The 10668-nt window shown below is 37.7% G+C and overlaps 1 protein-coding gene across 1 annotated transcript; it reads right to left on the minus strand.

Annotated features, from left to right (window-relative positions):
* Nucleotides 1-695: 695 nt before the first annotated feature.
* LOC141640777 (DNA polymerase-like) lies at nucleotides 696-3739 on the minus strand. Its single transcript, XM_074449459.1, has one exon. The coding sequence runs from the start codon at nucleotides 3699-3701 to the stop codon at nucleotides 696-698; it is 3006 nt and encodes a 1001-aa protein (XP_074305560.1). The 5' UTR covers nucleotides 3702-3739.
* Between the last annotated feature and the right edge of the window lie 6929 nt (nucleotides 3740-10668).

The raw sequence follows: 10668 nt of genomic DNA on the forward strand, positions 1-10668 counted from the left end.
CTACCTCCGATTCCCCTCTCATTAAAGAGCATCCGGTCAAATCCCATCCCTTACCTTAAAACTCAGAATGCGTTGAAGAATGAGCTTAACCATCAGTCTCATGAGATGGTGGAGGAGGTTGGTCACAAAAGACTTATTCATCTTCTTAATCTCGTTCAATCCTGGAAGTCTCTTGCCCATCCTAACAAGGCTCCTCCAATTCTATGAAAGCGCTACCCATCTCTACAAGGCCCATAACTGGGGCTTGCCTATCTCTAAGTAGGGCTCACCTTAGATTGAGTAGGTATTCTTAATTTGTTGTTAATTTTGGTTACGAGGTCGATATGATTCTACGAAAGTCAAGTCAATTCTACGAACAGTCCTATGATATTTTAACAAGGATTCTTATTTTACTAAATTTCTACTTTTATTATAATTTAAATTATTAACATTCTAAAGCTTAATAAGAGCGGGATCAAACTCAGCTTTTGAATTAGCAGTTGACCTTTCGACCCTTAATCCATATAATGGCCTGGGGAAGAAGAAACCTCCTTTTTTCAGTTTAAGAAAAGAGCATTCATTACATTAGGATTGGACCATTTCCTTGGATTGGACCATTCATTACCTTGACCTTGGATTGTTTTATTCCAGCATGTGAAGGAAGTCCGGCTACTCACTGGCCTCACAAAAAAATCTTTCTTATATAAAAATGATGTTTAGGGAGGGTCTGTCTCAGATGGTTTCCTACCTCTATCTGATGTTTTTGTCTTATTATCTAATGGTTTTTCATTTTCTTTAAAATTATATTTTTCATTATAAAAGTGACTCTTCACAGTATTGACTTCATTCTTTTTCTCATTCTGAGGATCAATTGTATGGGTCTTCTTTATTGAATCATCCTTATCCTTCATCTTTTCTTTCATTTGATTTTCTTTTAATTCTTTTTCTCTTTTTAAATTATTTATTATAACTCTTCCCATTTTATTTATACAACGCAAGTCATTGATATTAATAGGATCAGAACCTACCCAGCGACCATTTTCTATTTGACGTACCCTCTTATTTTTATCTACGAGTCTAAGAGTGAATTTTCTTTCTTCCTTTCTTATATCTAGTGAATCCCAATCTCTTTTAAAATGAGATATTATTGGGACAGTCTGAATTCGGTCGGGTTCTCGATACTGTTCTAGAAACCAGTCTTTAGTTGCAAATTCTTTACCAGCACCCTTATACTTCAGGACGTCTTTCTCTGAGGAATATCTACTATAGTAGTAAGATTTTGGCGCTAAAAAGACACCTTCTTTTATTTTATCTTCTAACTTAAACTTCCCCAATTCTGTTGAAGATATGAATTCATCTGGAAGAGGGTTACCTAAAACTATAGAGTCTGTGTCAGTGTAGTAGCAATCATCTCTTGATATAAATGGATACATGTAGATCCTAGCTGATGCTGTGATAGCCGCGGATATTTGAACAGCAGCCATCTTCGGAATATAATATTCGGAAGCTCCTTCCCCACGACCCCTTTTGTTTATATATGTTATCATATTAAGATCTTCTTTAATCTTTATTAATTTCATTAAACCCTTCGTTTTAAGGATAATATTCGATCTTTCTTCATCACAAATTTCAGTTTTGGTGGATTCGGGATTGATGCCAAATCGCCCATATAATGAGTTCATTAGGAGTTTATAGATAAAGGATAAGGAGTCATTACCTTCAAGCTTAGCTTTGGATCTACTTTCAAAGAGGTCGTTAACGTATCCAATGAAAGGGCTTTCCATCTTTTCAAAGATGTATCCATTTAGAGGTATTATTTTATATCCAATCTGTCTTGCAAACTTGAGCTCCTCACTATAGTAAACACCAATAAATGTACCCGTTGGAAAGATCAGAGTCCCACTTTTAGGATCTTTATATGGTAGAAAGGGTTTCTTTATGCTTTCTGGGCATTCTATATAAGCTTCAATGAAACCAAAGATTTCATCTAAATCCATCTTTTCTAAATCTGAATGCCAAACAGGCTTACCCCCAGGCATTGGATATTCCCTCATAATATAAGGATAAAGAGAGTTGACATCATAATAGTAAAGGTCTTTACCATATGGAAGGTATGCGTCGGTATGCCCACCATAGTATCCACCTCGAATAAAATTATCTGTATTTTCATCAGGTATGTGGATATAATGCTTTTTATCGTTGTAAAACCACGAACGAAAGAGAGAGAGAGCGTGTGATGGGGTGGTTAGCTTATCTAATATGTCAGCTTGATATGCTATAAAATACAAATTCTGGAATTTCAACATAATACCACCCAATAACCGAATATCCTGTTTCATATATGAAATCAAGGTCTCTTTCATTGAAGATATGGTTTCCAGAGTTACTTTTGAAAAGTCAACAGATCCTTTAGAACCATACTCAGGGCATAGATTCTTAGCTAGAGATTGTAGATCATTGGGGAGTAGATGAAGCGAGTCTCTGAAGCGGAATAAAAATATCTTTTTCGAATAGACGGCTATCTCATAGATCGTATTATTTCTAATAAGGGCTTTGATTTTTAAATCTTGATGATGTAAGGAGAGATGCTTAATAAGAAAAAGACCATCGAATCGTCCTAAGTTATGAAAATATATAATATCCATTTTATATTTTTTATTACGTCTAGCAATTGTTTTAATCCTAAATATAAAATCAAACATCATTTTCTCACTCCTATCTTCAAACTTAGGGAACATTGATTTATTGTAATCTTCACTGAAGAAAGAATCGATATTAGAAACTAGAGGGACCTCTCCAGGGTAAACCTTCAACACACCTATAGCATATGGCACATGAATATCATCAATAAGGATAGTTTCGGTATCGGCCACCATAAAAGGTTTTAAAGTTGTCTTTTTATACTTATTCAAGGTTGTTATATGAGTAGAATAGACTTTCTTAGTAGAACGAAGGCTTTTTGGCTTTAAATTCTTAACATCAACCTTTTCATCATCATCATGAATCTTCTCATAATAGCATTCATAGATACCTTCTAATCTAGACTTGTAATCTACAATAGGTATAGGTTGTTTTATATTATGTTCAAAATAAACATTAATACTCATTCCTGTAATTAAAAAATCATCATATAAATCTATTAATTGTAGAAATAAACTATTGACATGATTAGTTATATTGAACTTAGAAAGCACTTCACCATCATCTGTGGTTAGTGGAAAAGCTGTCTTAGAAAGATGTTTGATTATATTTTCAACATTATCATTTTTCATATATAAGATGATATTCACTTTACAATAAGAATTTATGCTAGGGTAAACATACTTGACTAAGAGATCCATAACAGATATGGTTAGTAGGTCAAACTCGTTGATGAGGATATCATCATTAAAGATCCGAGATGGGATGATTAACTTTGGATATGGGTTCGAATTCTTTTCTGATTCTGTTACTGAATCCAGTGTATTTAATAACACTACTATCTCTTTGAATTTATCATTATCTTGAAATTTATCATTCTTTTTATCATTTCTTCTTCTTTTATACTGAGTATTATAGTAATAGTTTGGAAAGACTTTCTTTCTATATCGACAATGTAGAACCTTTGGTTTAAGGATCTTATATGATCGAAGGTGTCCACCCTTCATATTGAAGTTTAATTGATTAGAATATTGAAGGTCTTTTGCCTTCATATGAAATATATGTTTTTTAATCATAACCATAACGTTCCAAGTCTTATGAGGTATGATGACATGTTAAATCAGCATTTTTATTTCAAAATCTTTTTATGATTTTGTCCGCCTAAGCTTACTTAAATTCATTCAGTACCTTAAGTACGATCATGAACATTTTAGGGTTCTATAGTTATTGACGTTAACCTGTCCTCTGACCTGTTGTTACGTCTCTATAGTAAGCGGATAGATTTATATGTCTAAAGGGCATGATTTTCATGGGGGCCTTTTCTTAGTTCAATTCCTTTACTAATAACTAGGAGTTAAGGGGATAAGCAGTAAGGTCAGGCTATTTCATTAGAGTGAATTTATACTAGCTCGTAATCCCTTCTTTCCTAAGCTTATTTACCTAGGGCTAAGCAAGCGGATAGAACACGCCTGCTTTGAAAGAACTAGTCCTGTCTTTAAGACAGACTTTACCTTTCTATGAGAGATCGTAAGATCCGTGACAAAACAAAACAGAAGGCTTGAGGAACGCCTTTTACCAGCCAACTCTTGGGCGGGCGTGGGCCCGAAGGACCTCTCGGCTTATCGCTAGCAAGCATCCCGCTTTGAATGAATAAAAGCGCCAAAGCCTAAGACTGCAGAGGAAATTCAGTATAGTATAGTACTCTAGGGAAAGGAATCGATCTCTCTTTCGTTTAAGACTAGTTAGAGCATAAGGGTTAAGGGTTAGCGGAATCGTAAACAAAGAAAATGAGCCTGTGATATCAAGGAAGGAGAAATGCCCATCTTTCTCTATAGTACGAAGCACTCGTAGCACTTGCTGGGATCAATTCTTGGATGCTTTCTCGGATATGGGAGGCATTCTAACAACTTATTCTCTTCCGAAAAAACCCTATTCTTACAACGAAACTATGATATGTAGTGTAGCTACGAATAGAAAAAAAGATGCTAACACAGAGCGGTAAGAAGAGAGTAGGCAAAGAATGAAGAAAAGAAGATGATGATTCTTGCAGCCGCATCTACGAATATAACACATTGACTATTGGGATAACAAGATTTATATTGTCTAAGCAGTCTGTCTGTGAACCATTGTCGTAAGGGCCTCCAATCGAGTAAGAAGTACTTTACGATCTTACAAAGAGAATAGAAGAATTTTATCCTGGCTTTTGTTATCATACCGCTCTCATAGGAATTAGTCGGGTAAGGGGGGGCACTTTCCGTTTGAACTTTCTCTGGAAGTCATCCGGTTATATAGGGTATTTGCTAGGTATGGGCTATAGCGTAGTAGTGGGGTAGTAGGAGTAGAACGTCTTTTTACTTACTTTTAATTTTCCAGAAGCCACCGCTTTACAAGGATCCGACTTCTCTAGGTGTGTCGCATGTTATGTTATTATAGGCGCTTATCCCGCGAATTGGTAACCTTTTCAAAGCAATCCAGCAACCCCAATCCCGCATATTCTTATGTTTTAATTCTACTTCTTTTATTCTAAGCTTTCACAAAGCAGGTTGCAGGGGAATCAATACCTATATTATTTAACTAAAGCTTGAACTAAAAGCAAAGAACCCCGAGTCCTGTTGTTATTATAAGTTCTTTTCTTTTTACTAAGGCCTGGCTCTTGCCTTTTACTCTCTAATAGCTCTTACAATAGCCTACTCGATTCCTTCTTCTCTTGTCTCGTGCGTAGCACTGAGTGACACCTAAGTATCCCCTCATCCTATAACTGAGGCGTAACTTTAAAGTTTAATAAAGTATAACAGGAGAAGTTGGCTCTACCCCGGCCGTTAAGTTCTTCTAAGAAGTGTTGTTAACTTCGGATCTTCTGTTCGTTCGAGAAAGGCTCTCATTTGAGGGTTAAGGGAAAGCGCTGGCAACAAAAGAGCATCAAGTCACCCCAACCCCTATCTCTCACTATAAGCAAGCCCCTCTCACTATAAGCCGGAATCAAGGTAAGTAGTAGGCTTTTCCCAAACCATTTATGCAGCTTGTGGGGCGTCTTTGCCAGTGCACTCTCCTTCTTAGCACGGACGGGTACCTTAATCTATAAAAAGTGGGCTTTCTACCCCCTTATAAGCTGGTAGGGACATAACGTAAGCTGGTAGGAGCGAGCGAAGGACGAGCCGGTTGTTAACATAGCGAGCTGAGGAACGGACTTATCTGATAGGGTGAAGTCCTGCTCCCGCAACGAGTGCAACCCTCGCGTTTAGTTGTGATATCGTACGATTGATTTGCTTGCCTTTTTGAATATGAAAATGAAAGCATGTCTACCTTTGTTCCAACATACAATAGCGCGGGAAAGATTCCACTGGGTAAGCCATCCTCATCCTGAGATGTATTCTACCACTTCAGTCTTAAGTTCATTCCCTTAACTTTGAATCAGTGAAGTCTTTTAATAAGTCACAAGCACAAGATTCCTGAGATTCATTTTCTTGTTTTATATACGTCTCATGCTCATGTTAGGCTTGAGATTCAATCGTCTCGGGCCAGCCCCGGGAATGAGGGCCCAAGCAAGGAGCGATGCCAGCCTAAAGAACAGAACCTCTTATGAAAAATTGCTTATGCTTATGATTATGAAAAAGCAAATGTCGTGGTTTGTAGGTTATGGCATATGTCTTTATGGGCGATGCAACTTTCGCCTTAAATTCGTCGATGCGATGCAACTTCGGATTCAGATAAATGTGGGACTTAGCCTTAAGACTGAGGGCCTTAACCTTCCTTAAGGCGCTTCCTGCAATTTATTTTTCTTAATTATTTTAAATCTGAAAGTAATTAAATAAAGAAGATAATATTTTAAATTTAATTAAGGTTTGAAAAAACTATAGAAGCATAAGGCGAACACTTTCACATACATCAGCAGGATTGGGAAGACTATCTAAGGCAAGCATTAGAACGAGCACTAGAATAAAGAGTCGCCCTACCACGACGTCTTTACCCAGAATACTATAACGTTATTGGGATGTCTCATCTTTAAATGTCTTATTATAATTAGCGGCTTTCGGATAACAACCTTCTCAAAGAGCAAGACAGAAGGTAAGCATCTAGCTCTAAACGTCTAGTGCGGGACACTAAGCAACTGTTAGAGAAAGATATCTCAAGTTAACAGCTCAAGTAAAGAAAGCAGCTAACTCAAGGCAACATAGAGAAAGAGGCATCCAACAGGTGTAAGTAGCGGGTACAGCGGATAAAGCATATAAGGGCCTTTCCAATACATATAAAGCTCCCCTTACTACTACTACTATGTTTGTCCGAGCAAGTAGATAAACAGCGTCATCAGACACAGTGGGTCCAGTGGAACAGCCTTCATAATCGATCAAAGAGACGAAATTCTTACGATTGGTGCGAAAAAGAATAATTCAGTGATTGGCTCGCAATGCGTGATGCTTAGTAAAGAGGGACTTCCTCCTTTTATAAAGATTTGGCACAAGACTCCTTTTCTGCTCGAAACGGCGTAGCTTGATCGGAACAAGGAAGTTTGCTATCTCGACTAAGACTAATAAAGGAGAGGAAGATTTCTACTGCTTGGGCTCTGCTCGAAAGAAAGATGTTGGGTCCAAATGCATTCTTTCATTCTTTCTGCCCTGGGTTGTTGGACCTTTCATTTCAAAGGATAAGGTTTCCACGGCTATCAGAGCAGGGGAACAATTAGGAATGCCCTTAAAATTAAAAAGCAAGTGGGATGTTAACGAATGAAGTGAAGTGAAACGACTAGGCTAGCGAGTGGGCCGGATCCTTTATCCGGGTTTATGGTTTCTGCAAAACAACCAGTGGCCACCCTTTCTCACACTCTCACACTGACATGGCATGGGAAAAAGAAGCATTCCCTGTTCCAGAAGAGCCCGGCCGAGAAGTCGAATACGAACAAGCGCCTATTCCTAAGGAAGTTCCTTTTTAAAAGCAAGCTGCAGTTCCAAAGGAAGTAGTTCGACCAACAAATGATGCCAATCAAGCGAGGGAAGCCCAAGAAAATTAAGTTGATGGTGGAAACTTCTTCCCTATGATCATTTATCTAGCATCTATCCTCTGCCCCTTTTACCTGTTGCCGGGGATGCTCTAATCCTATTAAATGCGGCTTATTCATCCTTTAAAGAAAGAGATTCTAAGTCTACGATGTCACATGCACTTCTTTTCGAAAGTAACGAGTTATAAGTCTACGATGTCACTAGGAGAGCTGGCAACTCTATAATTAAACTCCAAATGCGCTCTTTATATTTACGTATATAATAATAAAAGAAAGTAAGCTCCCTCAAAGAGGTCAGCCATTACACTTCTCTACGGAGTACCTATAGCTAAAAATCTTATATTAAGAGTCAGTCTTGTTTTATTAGGGTAGAAGATTATCTTGGTTTTAAGTGCTTCGAGCCAGGGTATTTCGTACCGAGCCTAAGAATATTAAGCGCATACTTTAATTAATTATGTTTTAACAAACAGTAGGAGCCATCCTTTCCTTTTTTTTTACCCTTCGAAACCATTATCTTTTATGATTCGCATGATATTTTAGGATTCTTATTATTATTCTTCCTGAGATTCTTTCCCATCATCCCACGCCTGTCTTGTAACGATCGGCGATACGGCTAATGTTAGATTATGAAACTACTTATTGTTAAAGCTCTTTAATATGTTTGGTAGGTACATACCCGTTAAAGCATATGCTTTTTGTGGGTATTTGGATGAGAGGCTTACTTGCTTTAGCTTTAATAGACAAAGCTTTCTTTTCATTAGCTGTTGAGGACAACCTTTCTTATCTTCTCGTGCCTTGCTAATGAAACAAACTTTCTAATAAACAGCAGCATTTGGGCTTTTCGTGGCCTAAAATTTGGTGAGGGCCTTGAGGTATAGTATGTTGGACGCGAAAAAGACCTCTTTTCTCGCTCCTTTTAGATTGTTACTACTTTCTACAAGCTCTCTTTAGGCCCTATCCGGATGTATGTTGCTTATATGATATGCTCGGGCTTTCTTGTTAAGAACCGCGGCTGACACCGTTTCTTTCTATTTGCCGGCTAAGCTTACAGTTGAAATCTAATTATATTCTTTATCTTTATTAAGATAGTATTAAGTAAACTCCCCTTTATTATATTTTAATATTAAAGTTATATTAATGAAAGTAATGCCGTCTTATTCCCATTTTACTTTTTAGACCTGAAAAAAGACCAAAGACCCCTTGAAAGCATTTAGTGCAAGACCCTGATATTTCAACCGGGTAAGAAGGCCATTTCCAGCAATTTTCGTAAAACAATTCGAAGCTATATTTGAAGCTATAGAGGGAGAATCCCGCTTATGATTATAATTCTCATTGAAATTTATTCAATTTCTTAGTCTTAGGGGTCTTAGGGAAGAATCCTCTTCGCCAAGTGCATCTAACGAGATTATCCATCCAGAAAGTGGAAGAAAGGAAGCCGGCTCGTAAGTCTCTCAATCTTAATTTTACGTCTCGTCGAAGAAGGAGGCCCACAATCCATAACATAGATACGCGATTCTCTCTTCACATGAAAACTCTAAGAAGGAGTTCAGCCCCCTTTCGTCTTTAAGGGACGAGTTGCTTTGCCTTCTAATTCTAAGATAAGAGTACTTTCCATATGTTTGACTCAAACTCAATTACTTATTAACAAACATTATATACGCAATTAATTGGTACGAAATGGCACCGAATCGAGGGTCTTTTTCTTACGTTTATCGGTGATTTCGAGAGGAATGCCAATTCCGCTAATAGAGTGAGAAATTAATTGCACTTTTTGTCCAACCCTTTTTACTAATCATAGGGGTTTTTTGATACAAAAAGGTATTCTTCGGCGAAATTGACATGAAACCGACCCTTTTGAGGCAGCACAAACCCTTGAGTTGTCGAACATAGTCTGGTTTGGGTTAATGAGTTAAGGAGGTTTATCACGCAATGGCCTTTCCTGCCTAACAAAACCTGGAGTTGGTGCCCGTGCAGTGTCCTCACCGCTAGGGTTATCGAAACAGCAGCTACGAAGATGGTTTGCGCCCGAATACTCGTAACTTTTAAGGGAAGCTCGGACCAAGCTAGCCTTATCCTCATGATCCTATGACCTGCCCCTTCTTTAACAAGGACACATGTCTCTTTCCAACCGCTTTAACAAGGGCCAAGTATGAATGGTCCCAGCAGTTAGCCTTTCCTCTTTTAAAAGTAATTAGACCTGTCTTCTTAGGTACCCAGGGTATGCTCCTATCCTATACCTATGCATGCAATCAATTCAATCAATCTATTCGTCAATCAACCAATAAGTGTAATATTAAATATTTTTTTTAATTAAAACGATAGATAGATTATGAAATATGTGAACAACGAGAAGGAGAGATGTTACCCTTTATCCTATCATACTTGCTTGTTCTAGGACTTTAGACTATCATACTTGCTTGTTCTAGAATCGGAACGGAATAGGAGGTGTATTTCACCCACCATAGGAAAAGTCTCGTTTGGTCAGTACTATTAGAAAAGAGAGAATGAATGTAATGAAATCAATAGTTCCGGTACCGATAGTAAGAGCTTAGGGTGGTTCCCTCTTTCGATTTCGTGGAAATAAATGGCTTACTACTCTCATAGCTCATAGCATAGGAAGATTAATATGGGCTAGGGCTAGGTCTTTGGAGTGAGGTCATTCCCAGGAAGAGGGTTTTCATTGCCGGATGGATGAACAAACACTATCTCAGTTTCATGGTAAACGTTGTCAGGTAGTTTAAGCGAAACGTAAGTAAGGTCTAGACATGTTGAGTCGGAGTACCCTGTATTAGAATTAAATTAGAAGTAGCTTCCTTGCTAGATGGCTTGGATCGGGGATCCTGTTTCGCTAAAGCGGTTTCGCTAAAGCTGTTTCGCCACTCGTTCTAATAAGATAAGGTAAATTCATCTTGGAAAGAGCAGGGCAGAGCAACAGGAAGATCTTTTGTTCGGTGATAAATATAATAATAATAATAAATATAATCCATTTCCCATTTACCTTTTACACCCTTTCAACAATCAAATGTAAAATCATACCCTACTTTTAAGCTTAAGCC

The sequence above is a fragment of the Silene latifolia genome, chromosome 2 (assembly GCF_048544455.1).
Source record: "Silene latifolia isolate original U9 population chromosome 2, ASM4854445v1, whole genome shotgun sequence".
Taxonomy (NCBI): Eukaryota; Viridiplantae; Streptophyta; class Magnoliopsida; order Caryophyllales; family Caryophyllaceae; genus Silene; species Silene latifolia.